This window comes from Pantherophis guttatus, chromosome 2 (genome assembly GCF_059756535.1).
Source record: "Pantherophis guttatus breed Tessera chromosome 2, ASM5975653v1, whole genome shotgun sequence".
Classification (NCBI taxonomy): Eukaryota; Metazoa; Chordata; class Lepidosauria; order Squamata; family Colubridae; genus Pantherophis; species Pantherophis guttatus.
Genome location: NC_142064.1, coordinates 21,379,404 through 21,397,127, shown reverse-complemented (window position 1 = coordinate 21,397,127; position 17,724 = coordinate 21,379,404). Strand labels below are relative to the sequence as shown.

Here is a 17,724-nt window from a genome sequence, read left to right as displayed (position 1 = left end):
AAATAACTAGAATATTGTTTTTATTTTGTTAGGTAAATTATTCAGTTCAAAGGCATCGTCGTACACAAGTCCAGTGGCAAATTCTTTTAGAGCAAGCCTTTTACCTGGAAGATGTGGCAAAAAATGAATCCAGTGCCACTCGTCAATTTGTTCACACATTTCAGTCTCAAGAAGCTGAAAACAAAATTATCCAATTTCTCTATACACCAACTCTTGGTATGTTTTGTTATACCCATAATACAATACGTGTTTTAAACAAAGCCTCTAAAACAATGAAAAGGATTCAACCCAATCCATCCTAAGTCTATGGCATTATCTTTTTACAAAATCTTTCAAACCTTGCTCCTTATCATCATTTTCTACTTAGGTTTAATTTTGTATGTGGGGTTCATCCTGTGTCCTCTTACTGTCTGCCCTACCTTGATATAGGTACTTCAGCTCAAGTCCTGCTGGTAGAAAAGATATAGGTAGCCTTCAACTTATGACCACAATTGGGATCAGAAAAGTTATCATTAACGTTGTGGTCATTAAGTGAGGCATCATGTGACGACCTCTGATTTTTACAACCTGAGTTTTACTGCATCGTTAAGCAAAATGTCACGTGATTGCAATTTGTGACCTCCACTGACTCTGCTTGTCAGAAGTCAGCTGGGAAGGTTACAAATGGTAGTCATATGACTCTGGGACACTGCAACTGTCATAAATGCGAATCTGCAATAGTCATAAGCGTAAGTCACCTTTTTCAGGGTGGTTGTAACTTCAAAGAGTTTGATCTGTCCCCGTCTACACACGGCCAAACACAGCCAGCCGAGGGTTAAGAAAGTACTTGGCACGCACACAGGTCGTTATCTCAAACTTGGCAACAATATAAGCACTGTCTGCCAAGAGCTTTACTGCAACAGATAACATAAAATTACATACGCATTGCAAATAGTCCAGCAAAACAATATCCCTTCAGCAGCTTCAGACATTGTTCAAGTGACTAGCCAGAATTAGTTTTTGTTCATCACAGATTTTTACCAGCCACCACCCTCTCTTATATAGTCTCTGGGGTGTGGTCCAGTGACTCAGCTATAATCCCTAGCACGCCTCCTTAACTGCTGCAACCGTTTATCACGCCTTCGTTGGCGTGCATCCAGGAACGACGGCTCTCCTTCCTTGCCCTCATCAGAGACACCTGGCTCCTGGCCAATCTCCCCTTCCTCGGCCGGCACCTGAGGCAGTGCCAGAGGGGAAGGGCCTGGAGAGGGAGGCCTGGCTGACTCCTCTCCCTCATGTTCGGAGCCTTCTTCCTCCGATGAGATAGGCTCAGAGGGCGGGGCCACAACAGAGTTGTTGAACAAACGGTCATAAATGAAGGACTACATGAAAGCAACTTTGAAACGATTTTCATATTTTCTCCTCTTTGTTTTGTTTTGCTTTGCTTTAGAATGGTATTGGGAATGCCTTCTACAACCATGGTTCCACAGGATTCTCGCCATTATCCTGGCCATCTTTTCCATCATCGTCGTGTGGTCAGAATGCACGTTTTTCAGCCCAAAGCCAGTTCTGTCTCTCTTTGCAGTCTTCATACGACTAGCGGAAAAGAACTACAACTATTTTTACATAGAGGTCAGTTAATGTGATGGTTTGGCAATTTCTGTCACATTTATCTGTAGGAGCCTATTGTTAAGTTCCGCATTCATTGACTTTGAGAAAACTGCTTAGATCTAAGCTTATTTGCTAGAGCTATCCAAGTTTGGGATTAGAAGGCAATTCACTACTTCAGTTTGGTCATTCACATGGCACCTGTCTGCAGCTGTGAATGGAACCAAATAAAAACTCTAGTTCCTTGTTTTGCAGATGGCTTGCTTTTTTACAATCTTTTTCCTGAGTATCTGCGTTTATTCTACGGTCTTCAGGATCCGTGTATTCAACTATTATTACTTAGCTTCACACCATCAGACAGATGCATATAGTTTGCTCTTCAGTGGCATGTAAGTATTTATTTTGCTACTTGTGCTGTTTGGCCAATTTACAACCAATATAAAGCAGGAATTCACTGAAATATAATTAGATCTTTTTTTTTTTAATTTGATTTATATGCCGCCCTTCTCTGGAGACTCAGGGTGGCTTACAATGTGTTAAGCAATAGCCTTCATACTTTTGTATATTTTATACAAAGTCAGCTTATTGCCCCCACAAACTGGGTCCTCATTTAACCTACCTTAGAAAGGATGGAAGGCTGAGTCAACCTTGAGCCTGGTAAGATTCGAACCTGCAGTAATTGCAGGCAGCTGTGTTAATAACAGGGTGCTTTAAACCACTGTACTACCAAGGCTTGGATCTTGGTCAAATCCAGAGTCCACAATAGCTCTGGATTTAATTTTTAATCTGATTATATCATCAATTATTATATAGGATAATGATATAATTAAGAGAAGGAAAATCCCAGAAACTGTTCCCTGCTATGCAGAAGAGTCTCATTCATAGAAGACTAAGGGAGTGAAGCATTGAGAAACTGGGCAGAGGGATCTCCTCTACAATATCTCCCTTTCTTCCTGCCCATTCCACTCCATTCAGTAGAGGCTCAACGCCCAAATTTTGGAAGAGTGTTTACCAATAAAAGAGAATATTCATAGCTCAGGTTTGGAAATGAGGGGCCCTTGGTGCTCTCTGAGCTTGGTTGTTTCCTTGCAGATAATGAAGTCTGCAAGAAAACATCCAGTGCCCGTACTAGCACTGATGATGTTACCTAATTTGGGTAATGAAACATCTGCAGGAAAGCAACCAAGCCCAGAGAGCACTGAAGACCCCTCAGAAGTGTGTTTTCTGGGAACAGGAGGAGGAAATTTTTGTTTTGATTCATCTCCTTTCGGTAGCACATACCTAGATCCAGTCCAAATACTGCTTACAGTTCTATGTGGAGCAGTATACAGGCAGTCATCAATTTATGATCGGTTGCTTAGCAACCAACGTTGTTAAGAACCCCAAAAAAGCTACTTACAACTGGATTTGAAGTTTCGATGGATGCCCCTCCCCCCAATAACAGTCACATGACCACATTTTTGGGCACCCGGTAGTCAACCTACATTTATGGTCATCTGCAGCATCCTACTGTCACATGACCACAATTTACAACATTTTTTTTAATGGAACCTGACATTTACTTCCATTTTCTGGCAACAAAAAAAATGCTGCCTAGCAAACAGTGGGTTCGTTTAATTACCATGGCATTCACTTAATGGCCACCATAAAATTGGGCGCAATCACATGGTGACCTACTTAACAACCATGATTTACCATCGTAATTGCAGTCTCAGTCATAAGTCGATGACTGCCTGCATTATGTAAATGTTAGCTAACTTCTCTGCATGAAAAGAATTTTAAAAAGTACAATACACGAACACATAGACTCTTAGTAATATGGAAGGAAGAGTTTGAGGTTACTTTTCAACTGCTGCTACTTTTCACCCAGGTTGTTCTGTCGTTTGACTCCTCCACTGTGTCTGAATTTTTTGGGCTTGACTCATATGGATGCAGCAATTTCTCAGAGAACCACGGATCAGCCAACTGCATATACCTCTGTACGTTAACAGTATTTGTTTTTACTGCAGTGTATTTATATATTTGATACTAAGAGATTTCCCCAAAGTTGTTGAAAGCAGGATTTCAAATCCGTTTCTCCTGACTTGATTCTTTCTTTGGCTATTTCGGCTCAGTAGAAATTGTTTCATTTGCATACAAGAATTTGGTTCTACTGACAGAAGTTAAAAGTAATCCCTCCAAAGGGAATATTCCTGAATGTTTTTAATCTTAGCCTGTACTTCTTATGTCCATCACTGGGTAGGTGAGATTTAGTGTTTTATCTATATTTATTGCATCTAATTAGATAATAAACTTATAATATATTTCTAGCACTCAGTGAAGCTAATAGAATAAAGGTAGTGTATAATAAGAACAACAGATTTGTAAAACAAACCAGTGTCAGCTTAAGTCCAAATTTAAGGCTAATTTTAATCTAATTTTGGTTCAATAACCTTGTAGTGTGGAAATAGGAAATTACATCTGATGTCTAACAAATGTATTCCAGGACCCATAATAATATTGTACCCAGAAAAGCATCCAATGCTTCATAAACCAAGTCTGGACTAGGATAAGATGACACATCTTTGATAAGAACATCTGTTTTCCTTACCTTTTCTGAGGCCTGAATTATTAAGGAACAGGATAAATGTATGAGAAATACATATTAGCAAGTAAAGTTTGAGACCTTGATAATTTATGATGATGAGCACATCAATCCAGCTTCTATGTAGACCTTGAGCCAGCTTTAGATCAGGCATTAATGCTTTAACAATCTTCTTTTCAAAAACCAGAACATTTCAAGGGCTCAATTTAAGGCAATCTCATGTTCTCCTTGCTGCATTTAAATCTCTTTTCTTATAAGTGAATGATAATTTAAAAAGAAAAGGTCTAGATCAGTGGTGGAATTCGATTTTTTTTTTACTTCAGGTTCTGTGGGCGTGGCTTCGGCATGGTGTGGCTTGGTGGGCGTGGCAGGAGAAGGATACTGCAAAATCCCCATTCCCACCCCATTCCAGGGGAAGGATATTGCAAAATCTCGATTCCCACCCCACTCTGGGGCCAGCCAGAGGTGGTATTTGCCGGTTCTCCGAACTACTCAAAATTTCCGCTACCGGTCCTCCAGAACCTGCTGAATAGCACCCCTGGTCTAGATTAGTCAGAACCTCTTCCTGAAGTTTATGATGGGGCATATTGATTTTATTCTGATATGGATGATCTCATTAAACAAAATTCAGTGTACATTTTAGAAACAAAAATTGGGAATTAAGATTCCTTCCAAATGGTCTGGTTTGTAAGTTTGGAGGCTCTTGTTATACATTTCATTTATCATGTATCAAAAGATGACAAAAAATGAAGACAATTGAATCCAGTCAGTTTTCCAGCACTGCATATGAATCATTTTGTCCTAGCATGCCTGAGCTCTGGGTTTGCCGGCAGAAGTTGGAGGGCAGCCTGGCTTTCTCGGGTGAATACCTGACCGTACTTAGTTGCAGTTTCCACAGTTACAGATTCTCTTCTTTCTTATACGTTATCTTCTTATTTATACAAATCATTCCATTTGGGTAATCGAGTGGTGCAGTGGCCTGGAGGTGGAGCTCTCGCCTCATGATCAGGAGGCTGTGAGTTCGATCCTAGATAGCGGCAGATATTTCTCTTTCTGGTCACAATGAGTAAATTATTTGCTGCGAACTCTGCCTTGGCGACAGGAAGGGCATCCGGCTAGTAAACACTCTGCTCCATTCAGTTGCCCCAACTCCACCCCGATGTAAGGGATTACAGGATCATTAAAAGACAAAAAAGAATCCATTTGGGTAATTAAACAGCAGTCAGGTTTACCTTATACTATGCCATTTTCTATTGGCAGAGAACAGCAATCAGAGAGTTAACTTAATAGCTGCAATTTTGAGTGTGTGCAGTGGTTTTTACTTCTTTAATATACAGAATTTCAAGATGAGTATCAGATATAAAATGTTCTTCCTTTCTTAATTATACTGGTAGATTTATTTTAAAAACATTAAATACACCATTCTCTGCAGCATCAAATTATAATCCTATTTTGTATGGTATAATGAGGTTTCCACAGAACACATACTGCCTAAAATTATGCATTTTAAAGCCAGACCTTATTTAATATCAGTATATTAAATAAGGTCTATATTTTATATTTTGAGTAAACAAAACAAAACTTGGCTTTGCTAACATCCATTGCTTTTTGCTCCCCAGATTATGGGATCGATGAAAGTATTGTCCTTCATAGCAGATGGCTTTTATATTTATTATCCCATGCTGGTTGTCATTCTCTGCATTGCTACTTACTTCAGGTAGGAAACAGGTTTTTTTCAAAGTTGTATTGTTTGGATATTGTGTGTTCTGAAATTGCTTTTCCTTTCTCAAATGAATTGGCCTTTGTCAGCCAGTTCAGAAAATGTTGGAAAAAAATAGAGCGAGCTTTTAACATCAGCTCGAGTTTTTTCTTCCTTTTCCTGACAGAAAAATTTTAGAGTTGCAAGCACAATAACCAGTGAGCCTCCTCAGTTTGTTTGGCTGGTGATAAGTGAAAATTTGTACCACAAAAAATACATAACTCACCAGCTTGACACATCATTAGAATGTTACTTAATTCACATGCTTTAAAAAGATATTTTAAACATATTTTATGTTTTATCTTTCTTGACTCTTACTTTCAATTCATGTAGTTTGTGAAATCATCGTTGTTGAGATTGGATTGGGCCAGTGGCTGTGGATTTGGAAAAACCTTTTTCTTTGCCCCACCCCCACCCCCCTTTCCTCTGCCATGGCAGTAATTCCATAAAATGCCATATAAAGTTCTCTCTAGTACAGGTGATTCATTGTTGAGAAGCATTATTTGGGGCAATCAACAGGTAGCCTTAGTTACACAAAATCAATATTTCCCCTCCACTGTGATAATTGTGCCTATTTATTGGATCACAAGTCCCTTTCAGTTGTTGCAAGAAATATCTTTATTTTGTTCTGTTTGTTTTTATTGTTTGGCAATGATTTTTTTTCCAGTTTAGGAACTCGGTGTTTGAACCTTCTGGGATTCCAGCAGTTCATGGGAGACAATGAGATGACTTCAGACCTAATAGATGAAGGAAAAGAGTTAATCAGAAGAGGTACAAGAGATGCTTTTTGTGATCATTCTAATATAGAACTTCGGAATTTTAAACATTACTCCTTTATTCCTATTTTTTAAAGAATTATCTTCCTGGGGTATATCAAATATGCCGATAAAGGAGATTATTTGTAGCTTAAGGTTGTAATGACCAATCTTTGGTACCCTCTGAGTTGGCTGTTTTTTTGCAGATTTTCATTACTCAAACTAGGTGGCATCATCACTGCACTAGTTACCTAGTTTGGGTAATAAAACATCTGCAAGAAAACAACAAAGTTCATAGAGCCCCATGGACCCCGGTATCAAATATGTACCGTATTTATCGGCGTATAACGCGCACTGGCGTATAACACGCACCTTAATTTTAAGAGGGAAGTTTCAGGAAAAAAAGTAAATTTTAAATAAAGAACTTTGAAGCATAACAAAGTTAGTTCAAATCATACTGGTTTTTATTTACCGGTGTAAGATATACCGTAGTGGCGGTGCTTCCATAAAGGGCGCAGGAGATCCACCCCCTCTCTCTTTTATTGCTCTATTCACGATAGATAGATTCATGCAATGCATGAATCTATCTATAGTTTCTGCTGATACCCTCTATTCAAGTGTAAGGTACCTTTTCGGGCACCGAGCACTGTGCACCGGGCACCTGAATCACAGCCACAGTCACAATGCACTGCACACAACTGGCTCACCCACAATGTAAAAGCAGCTGTGCTAGACCCAAAATGGCCCCTGCAACAAGCAGAAACGTCACACAGCCACAAAAAGCCGAAAAACCCAACTTTCACACTTTACACACACAAAATTCCATATACAGCTTTGTGAGATTTTGTGTGTTTGTGTAGTTAGAGTGAAATACTACAGAAACACACTAAATCTCAGAAAGCTGCACAAATATTATTTTATTTTTATTTTTATATGAAAACTAAATTTAAAACTTCCTAAACTTTAAATGTCTAGATCTAAAAAAAGAACAACTAAAAAAAACCCCAATTAACTATTTTTTTTAAAGCTCCCAAAGGGGGAAAAAACTTACCCAACAGAACAGGGGTCTCCAATCTTGGCAACTTTAAGACTTGTGGACTTCAACTCCCAGAATTCCTAAGTCAAGGCAGGCAGGCAGAAAGAGCTGCTCACCGATGAGCTTGATTGCAGCCAGGGATATTCAGTTGATTGCTGATGCATGGATTGCGATCGTCATGCAATCAGCAACTAAGGTAAGGAAGCCGGAGGCTGGGACGCCATTCGTTCTTTTTACAGTATTTTTTAATACATATCGGCGTATAACGCGCACATGCGATTTCCATATTATTTTCAAGATGAAAAAGTGCGCGTTATACGCCGATAAATACGGTATCTGGACTGTATTCTGTCTTCAAAAAAGGTCCACTGAATGCTCTGGCAGAGCATGATGAATAAAGTCTTTCAGCTCTGTCGGCATCGCTTAATGGTTTTTAATGACACGTAGCTTCCTTGATAGTTAATAACTTCAACAACTAAGGAGCAGTCCTGTTGTGTTTTGCATGTAAGTAGGGAGGGCCCAACTCTTCTGAAAATTCTGTTTATAGATTCACCTTCTACCTGACTCTATATTGATATTTGTTGCCGATGATACATAAAGATACATTACATGCATGCAATGTTGTTTGGTACATTTTCTAGTTTCTGTGTAGTTTTAAGGCAAAAGTAGTATCTCCATCCTTACGTTGTTAAGAAATGCAGGCTCCTAATTCTGCTTTGTGCATCTTCAATTTAACACATAAATAACTCTTCTAATGTACATGTGCAAAATCTACAATAGAAAAATAGAGGTGAATAGTGACTTAGCCTTAGCCTTCATTCTACTTCCATCGTGACTTTTTATCCAGTTTTAGATGGGATTTTGGCATTGCAGTCATTTGTTTCCCATTGGAGAATGCTTTACTGAGCAAAAATTAAGGAATTTGGCCCCAATTCCCCTTGCTCCATGTTCTACAGCAGGGGCGTCAAACTGGATTTCTTTGAGGGCCGGATCAGCACTGTAGTTCTTCGTGGGGAGAGGGGAGAGACTGGACGGATGCCTCCTGCAGCACCTTGCTGACCAAAATGGGGCATGGGGGGGGCGCGGCCAGATCTAAGCATCGTGGGCCCTGAGTTTGACACCCCTGTGCTACATTATTGTTTATGTACAGAAGTAAAGGGATAGAAAGACAGAAAATAGACAATTTGCATTAGATTAAACAGTGTTTTGAATGTTCACAGTGGAAAAGAGTAGTGTTTTGAATCTGTTCACTTTCAAAGCATCTCTGATTTATACTTTTGTGGCCCCACTACTTAGTATTGCCTCACATTTTTTGCTGATCAGGAAACTTGAACATAGTCTTCCAAAGAGAAGTTACCACCTGGCTCCTCCAACCATCATGCAGTTACAACAGAAAGGGGACATACTAAACCATCATGCATTTCTTCTGACCCCAAAGTTTGTAATTCTTAATTTGTTTTTTTTTTAAATCACTGTACATCTAAATGAAAACATTTTTCTCCCTAGAAAAGAGAAAACGGCAAAGGCAGGAAGATGGTGATAACAGGAGACGGGTATGTTCAACAGTTTAATATATTTTCTCTAAGCGGTAAAAGTTTAGTAATATTAACTTTGGAGAATATGATCATTTCTGCAGCAGGCAATCTAATCCTAAATTGGCAAAAATAGGTGGCATATTACATTTTGTGTAAAACATTGGTTTCTTTTTCTAAGCAGTATTATAACCATTTGGTTATAATCGCTAGATTTCCCTGGTATTTTGTAGCTAATCCTTTTTGGTACCAGATGCTGGTATTTTGAACATAGATACCTTTCTTTTTATAAATGCCCCAAATACTGAAGCATCTTCAATTCTTACAAGATTTCTGCTCCTGTGAGAAGACCAAACTCTTGCACAATTTAGATATTCCTAGCATGTGAGATCGTACAAGATTTCAGTCACTTAAAATTATTTTTTTATTAATTAGTAGATGGAGCATGGACCCCAACTTGGATGCAGTAGATTTAATGGGCAGTGTGGTGTTGAACCCTTATTTGAGTGCTACATTCTTCCACTTTCTCATTCTTCAGAGAAAATATTAAAGTCAGACATTAAAATCACTGTGTTATACAATGTGTGTGTGCCTGTGTGTGTATCACTGGTATTTTTGGGTTTTTTGGCTTTTGTTTGGATAGGAGTGGAAAGAACGGTATGGAAACAATCGTGAACCTTCAACAAGAAACAGAAATATTCAAGCAGACCAAAAAGAGTCTAGTTTCACAGAGATCAATACAAACAGATGTAAGTATACCATTAACAATTTAATTTTTCTTTTCTTTTCTTTTCTTTTTTGGACTTAAGAGTTTTTTTTTAATTCAGAAATGTGATTGAGGGGATCTCATTTAATTCTCTTACTTGCTCTGAGGCAACTTGTATATTTCTATAGATCATGGATAATATTTGACCACACTATTTCATTCAGTTCCAAGAAGGTTGGTATTCTAATTTTTAGTGAAGTTGGTGACATCAAACTGGAAGTAAATTGGAATCATTGCGGAAATAATTGATCAAATTTTGATTTAGTAAAAGTTGCTTCCTTATTTCCCCCCCCCCCGGCTCGCAATAACTCTGTAAGGTGGGTTGGGTTGAGAGAGAGTGACTGGTACAAAGTCATCCAGCCAGCTTTCATGCCTAAGGCGGGACTAGAACTCACAGTCTCCTGGTTTCTAGGCTTCTGCCTTAACCATGGACCAAACTGGCTTGGTCATATATGGATGAATGGTCAGTATGCTGTCCATTCCCACAGGCACTGAGTAGATAACAACATAAATAAATAAAACAACTCAAGAAACCCCATGTACCTGTAAGCAAAACAAAAAATAAATATCAGATATAAATAACTCCATCTTTCAATCAAAAGATACTCTCCTGCTTTGGAACAGGAAAGTCTCCAAAGTTGTCCTGAAGCCTAGAAAGATGAGATTCATTGTGTTTTCCTGGGATGGAGTTCCAAAGAACAGGATGGACACTGAGAATGCCTCCCTCCGAAGCCCCATCAATAGGATCCCCATTCTTTGTACTGCTGTCCATCTATCCAGAAACTCTGAGGAATGGATGAACACAGAATTGAGGCCAGAGGTGGGATTCAGCCGGTTCTGTCCAGTTCGGGCGAACCGGTAGTGGCGACTGCGGGACACTCCGCCCACCCGCCTGGATGTAATGTGCGAGCAAAGAGCATGCGCAGAAGGCCATGCGCAGGCGCAGAGGTGGGGTCACATTTGCTAACCGGTAGGGAAGGTAAGTGAATCCCACCTCTGATTGAGGCTTAATAAAAATACAAGCCATTGGACGCATGCACCCAATGCCAGAGCTCCCAAACTAACACCCTGCCCCAAGTGCCTAGAGGAAGACCAATTTCTTGTGAAAGTACAATAGAGTAGGGGCTTTCTGTCTTTAAGGGGGAGGCCCTGTTCTACCAGGTAGAGACAAATAACAGGAACACTTCCAGCAAATCTGGAACAGAGGCCATGCTCTGAGGACCACTAATGGTTTGCTGTGACAAGCAGAAATCACTAGGGAGAAGCATTCTCACAAATAACCTGGTCCCATGCCATGTAGAACTTTAAAGGTGGCAACCAGGGCCTTGAATTGCATCTGGAAGCTACCAGTAGCCAGTGCTGCTCAGGTAGCAGCAGTGTCACGTGGGCATATTTGATGTGGTTGGATGGATACAGTATATATATCCAATATATCCAATTCATCTCTATTCCTTTTTAATTGTGATTAAAAAGAATTATATTTTATTCATACTTTATTATTTGTATAATCGATTATATTTATAATAAATACATACAATAACAATTGCATTAGTTTAGAAATGCTGTTTGAAATTTTGTATTATATATTAATCTTAATAATTAATATCCTTGAAAATATTTAGTCCATCTATATATTCCAGATCATTTTTTTTTTCTGGCAAAGGCCTTTTCAACTATTTGCTGGAGTTCAACAAGCCCCTTGACTATATTGTAAAATGTCTTCTTGCAGTGACTTCCAAGTACACCAGATCAAATGGCAGGAACGAAAGGGACAGAGTAGAACTTCTTCAGGATGCAGAACCTCTGGACTTCAATGCAGATTCGGTCAACGAAGATCCTCTTGACTCTGAATCAGGAAGGTAAGGAGCATCTAGATTAGACTGACATTGTCTGTAAATAGTCATCACAATCATTTCCTTGATGCCAGGAAATTCCTGTTCAGATTTCTCATTAACTAAGTTTTGTTAAACACACACACACACGCACGCACGCACACTCACACACCAAAGCAGGAGATCTCATGACAGGTTTCCAACTTCTGGTCTGGGGAAGAGATCATTATAGAAGCTTGATCCCCAAAAGATGTTATTGTTTTCTATTTTCCGACTTTCCTGTACTGGAATACTATCAAGAAAACTTAATGTAATACACATACATCTGCACTAAATTTTAGGTGCTTGAATATTCATGGCATTGAAAGACAGTTGTTTCCATTATTAATATCAGATTTCTTGTCACTGAGTTCTTACGCTGAATGTAACCCTAGATCAGAGGTCTTAAACTTGACAGCTTTAAGACTTGTGGACTTCAACTCCCAGAATTCTCCAGCCAACTATGCTGGAGTTGAAGTCCACAAGTCTTAAAGCTGCCAAGTTTGAAGACCTCTGCCCTAGATATTCCATATTTTATATAGAAAAATTAGAATACAGGTAGTCCTTGACTTACAAGAGTTAATTTAGTGACTGTTCGAAGTTACATTGGCACTAAAAAAATGATATGACCATTTTTTATGCTTATGATCACTGCAGCATCCCATGGTCACATGATCAAAATTCAGATGCTTGGCAACCAGCTCATATTTATGATAGTTGCAGTGTTCCAGGGTCATGTGATCACCTTTTGTGACCTTCTGACAAGCAAAGTCAATGGGGAAGCCAGATTCACTTAACAACAATGCTACTAACTTAACAACTGCAGTGATTCCCTTAAAAACTGTGGCAAAAAAGGTCGTAAAATGGGGCAAAATTCACATAACAAATTTCTTGCTTAGGAACAAACAGTTGGGGCTCAATTGTCATAAGTCAAGGACTACCTGTATAAATTTGAATATTGCAGAGGTGCTGTTACAACCTGATCTTTTGTCAATTGGTCTTTGTAAGATTTACACAATTCATAGTGCTATTCCATGCACGTCCATGTATGTGATAAATGAGGTGTAGTTTACAAGTTTTCTGCTTTTGATTATTTGTTTATTAGCATTTTTATTTTGCCTTTATTACTTTATAAGTTGTCAGGGTTCCATCAGATGCCCTAATTAAATCATGAGCTCAAGCCAAGCTTCAAAAGAAATCCAGTTATTTATTAGGAGCTTCATGTCAGCACGTTCCAAGTGAAGGCAACTCTGACCCCACGTAATTTACGACCCAGTTAGGACCCTTTTCCCCCTCCCCCCAGGGTGTGTCATCAGTCACATTTGCCAGCGGAGCAATTTCATGGGTTGTAGAGATCACTCCCCTCCGGCCGCTCTGGGTAACCCTGGGAGACAGCCTTGAGGGAGATATGTCTGGAATGTGCTTTTGGTTTTGGCTGCCGGGCTGCTTCGCTGGTTTTCCCATCTCCCTTGCCTATGGCAACTCGAGAGCAGGCCAGGGATGCTTTGTGAGTTGACATAAGTAACCCTAGGTGTGAACATACATATTACACCCTCCTCCTTCTATTTTCTCCCCAACAACAACCCTGTGTAATAACATCATTAGTTTGAAAAGGTGCTACCAGACTCCTGATTTTGGACTTGCACAGCTAATTTGGCTCCCTTCATTCAATGTCTTTAGCTCAAAAACAGAGCCATGTTAAGTTCCATATTTAAAGCCTCTCTGTATTCTACAGGTACCAACCTGGTGGAAGATATTTGTCAATGTCTCGAAGTAGAATATTTGATGATGTCTAAAGCCCCAAATCTCTTGGATCTTATTCTGGAAAAAACACCTTTTTGGTATCTCATTCTGCAACCGAATCAGCTTCAGTTCACGAGAAAAGAATGTGAGGAACAAGGAACTTTTTTCCACTAACAAAATGCACTTTGTAGAATTAGTTGCCCACTTCAAGATGGGCTACCCCCGCAGTGGTGCCTTTTCTACCTTCCTTCTCACTCCTTCAAACTTTGAATAAGATTTGAATAAGAAGAGATGGGGTGCAAAGGAGAAAGGGGTGCCAGACAGCCCAGAGACAGAAAGTTCTTGATATTTGGGGTTCTTCTTATCTCTTAATGAAGAGGCCTGGTCAACCTCAAAAGCCTCTCCTCGATTTTAGAAGCTGTCCATAGATAAAGGAGTATGGTTTCGACTTATTGAGTTGAATCAAGGTAAAGATAAGGCAGATGCGGTCTTAAAATAACAAATGTTGGGCCCCAAATAAAATGGTAAATGTGCACCTGCGGGAAGTTTTATTTTTGGGTGGCGGTGTGGGGAAGAGTTCAGGTTTGAAAGAGATTTCTAAGGATAACACAATTAGGTTTTCCTAAGTGCAGTTCATTAGATTAGCCCTATTTGGTGCAAATATTTTTGGTTAGCTTCTATTCCAGATTTGGTATGATTCGTGAAAGGCCATCCAGATAGGTTTGGGTTCTCAATTCAAGTTCTTGAAGACCTGGAGTGATTTTACAAATCTACATAGCTTTTCTTCAATGCCTGCCTAACAGTCACTGAACAGGAAACAATTTATGTTTTCTTTATCTATATAGCAAAAGACATTTGCACGCATAAGAATATTGATAAAATCTTAATCATATCTTAACAGTTTGAAAACATGATATTTAACTACATATACTGACATATAAGGGAAACACATCACAAAAATATCTTTTAAGATTCATTGATAAAAGTTGCTGGTAAAAATTATTCTGCTAAATTATATATTTGCCATCCTGAATTGCAAAGTTGCAGTTTAAAGTCCATCGCTTTAAATGTAACTTAAAGTTATTGCCGTTTGGATCTTGCCTTTGAAAAAATGAATTCTTCTAGTATGAAAATGAAAAAAAAAGATGACATCCAGCTATTGCCTTACAAAGGAAATCTGTTTTAATCAAGACTGTATTTTACTGCTAGAGCAGTTTTTTTCACTAAAGAAAAAAACCATGAGATTTTTCAAACTAATTTTCATAGGTATTCATGAATGCCATATAGAAATGTGTACAGTATTATTGGGACCAGACAATATTGGAAGATGTTAAGAAAAAATAAGCATTTGCCATTGTTTGTTTTCCTGAAGCCAAATCCGGTGATTAGATATTGATTAGCATGAGGATTTTAACATCTATCGCTATCCTGTGTTTCATACTGGAAGGGGATTTGCGTTTTTATTTTATTTATTTTACTTGTTTGCCGCCCATCTCACCACGAGATTTTTTTGTCATTTTAGAAAAGCAAAGGATGTAAATATTTTGATTAGTGAATAGTAATGCTGTACAACCAAATTTTTTTATTGTTGTTGGATAGGTTTTAAACATCCCAGAACAATGCAGCCTTAAAGCCACAGTGCTTGGCAGAATTTTTATGAGTACAGAGAGATGTTTTTGCATTCTTGTTTGTAACAACCGTATAAATAATGTGTGATGATTTATTAGGCATTTCCTTATAGTGTCCTAATTCAGGTATAGCATGAGAAAGTAACAAGGAAGAGTGGAAGAAAATAGACACTAATGGTCGTTCCGTGTATTTTATAATACGTAAATCAAAAAAGCATTCATTTTAGAGGGAGAAAGGTTATTGTGATTCACAGTAGCTTCAGTGAAGCATCATTTTAGGCAATGTGCATCTGGAAAGCGAATGGCTTATCATCTGTCAAGTATGACTTGGGATACTATTTTCACGAATGCTGAAATTACACTCAGTGCTCAACCTACCAAAATATATGACTAATGGAAACTGGAATGTACTGGCAAACGAATTTGCAAATTCTTACATTAATCCCAGTTTAACAATAAATTTAGAATTGAGAAATTATCTCAATGCCATAAACTGATCTAAACATCTCATGTCTGTTAAGAAAAGCTACTTTAGAGTTACCAAATTTCTTCCAAACATTTTTTGATCTCCAGAAAAAGATGCGATACTTTTAATACCTTATTCGTTAGATAAACAGAAATTTTGTTAACTAGTAAATTAAGAACTTAACACTGAGGCTTCTTGAAAGGTTGTTAAATTTTGCTTTAAAAGTTATTGGCTCAAATGCACAGTTGCAGACTAGATGTTCTCTTTTGCTTTGGAGGGTGAGCTGGATTTTCACACATAATTTCCTTCAAAGTTTGGAAATGGACTATGCTATGGGATATTCTCAGGTGACTGACAGATCAAGTAAAGGAGATTTGGTTTAAAATAGTACTTTTTTCTTCTTGAATTTCTTTTTGGGAGACAAACATGTTTTTATCTGGAATCACCTTCAAATTGAAATCAGGCAGCATGCATAAAAGCATATAAAACATTCCAGTCAGTAATTCAAACTGCTTGATGCATTAAGTATTAAAACTTCAATGTCTTGCTTTATGCACGCTGCTTTGGAACTTCATGCCACAACAAAAAGATTTAATACATTTCTATATATATATACTCATTTTTTTCACTTGTAAGAGTGTCATGGTCATTGTGCTTGTGTGAAGAATTTTGATTTCTTCTTTTAATACGAATTGGAAAATGTGGCTTTTTAGCAGATACATTCATGCAAAAATTTATATTTGCCATTGAATTCTTTATTTATACCTAATGGTAAGGTTGGAACTGAAATAATTGCTTTGTAAATAATATTGGGGATTGGAGTCATAATCAATGAGATATATATTTGTTGCCAGTAAGTAATTGTTATTTATATCTAATTAGGGATGTGTGCATAAATTAAAGTAAAATGTAATGCTGTATATGAATGGAATTAAAATGAACTTTACAATATGTTTCTCTAATTGTCAATGTTTGATGTATAATTGAAATGCCGAAGGAGATGCCTGAAATGAGTGCAGAGAATTCAAAAAAATAAGGGGCATCTGTATATTAAATAAATTGTTTTTTAGTTGTGGGAAACATTCCAAATGTGCATTACTACTTGAAGAAATCATTGTGAAGTAGAATTTTCACAATTTTTCTTTGCACAAAATTATGCTGCTAATGGTATTGTCAAGGAATGGTTGGAACATTTTTTCCCCCCATTTTCCACAGGGCTCAAAAATAGTGAAGATCAGCTAATTGAATGTTATTTTGCAATCTTGGTATATAATATTGTATATATTACAAGATGCCATGATTTTCATGTTTGTCATTATTAATACTTGGAGACATAACATTCATTCAACATTAAAATAAGCATCATTTGCGGAATAAAATGGAGAATCATGCTGAAAAATCGGTGTTCTGAATTTAGCTATTTCGGTGCTAGTTTTTCTTCTGTGATTATTTCTAAAAATGTACCAAAAAAAAAAAAAGGAAAAGGAAAAAATGTTGAGAGATCTGAATATGTCCACCCAAACTGTCTTTGAAGGGCTTTTCCCACCTTTGTTACTTTCTCTATTACTTCTTTCTGCAATTTCTGTCTACGCTTCCTAAATCAGAAAACATTTCAACTACATCATGATTCCTTCTCTCTGCGTAACATGAATTTTGGGTGTGAGTTTCTTATTTTACCAATAAGTGCTCCTTTTGCTGTAGTGTATCTACTGCTATTGGCCATAATACAAGCATTCAACGTGAAGGAAATTTGCCAGAATTTTACCCCTTGTAAATATAGAAGCTATGCTAGATTTTTTATTCATATTCATGGATGACGTGACTATAGATCAAAAGAAATCACTACCAATGGGACAAATAACCACTCTATCTCACTCATAATGGAGCAAGATTGTGTACCTTGAACAACATAATCGAAAATACTGAAGCCTGAGCATTGTGTTTTTGTCTCAATAATCCTAAATTGTATATTTACAAACTGATGTGCCCACTCTGGT

The 17,724-nt window shown here is 37.9% G+C and overlaps 1 protein-coding gene across 1 annotated transcript in view; it reads left to right on the top strand.

The window, feature by feature from the left end:
• LMBRD2 (LMBR1 domain containing 2) overlaps positions 1 to 16,678 on the top strand; it is a 30,187-nt gene extending 13,509 nt beyond the window's left edge. Inside the window, exons 9-18 of the mRNA XM_034442398.3 lie at positions 33 to 216; positions 1,430 to 1,611; positions 1,843 to 1,976; positions 3,458 to 3,566; positions 5,791 to 5,888; positions 6,598 to 6,701; positions 9,228 to 9,274; positions 9,897 to 10,002; positions 11,749 to 11,878; positions 13,626 to 16,678. Coding sequence (XP_034298289.2) covers positions 33 to 216; positions 1,430 to 1,611; positions 1,843 to 1,976; positions 3,458 to 3,566; positions 5,791 to 5,888; positions 6,598 to 6,701; positions 9,228 to 9,274; positions 9,897 to 10,002; positions 11,749 to 11,878; positions 13,626 to 13,686 — 1,155 coding nt within the window. The 3' untranslated portion in view covers positions 13,687 to 16,678. The remainder of the gene's footprint in view (positions 1 to 32; positions 217 to 1,429; positions 1,612 to 1,842; positions 1,977 to 3,457; positions 3,567 to 5,790; positions 5,889 to 6,597; positions 6,702 to 9,227; positions 9,275 to 9,896; positions 10,003 to 11,748; positions 11,879 to 13,625) is intronic.
• Positions 16,679 to 17,724: the final 1,046 nt, after the last annotated feature.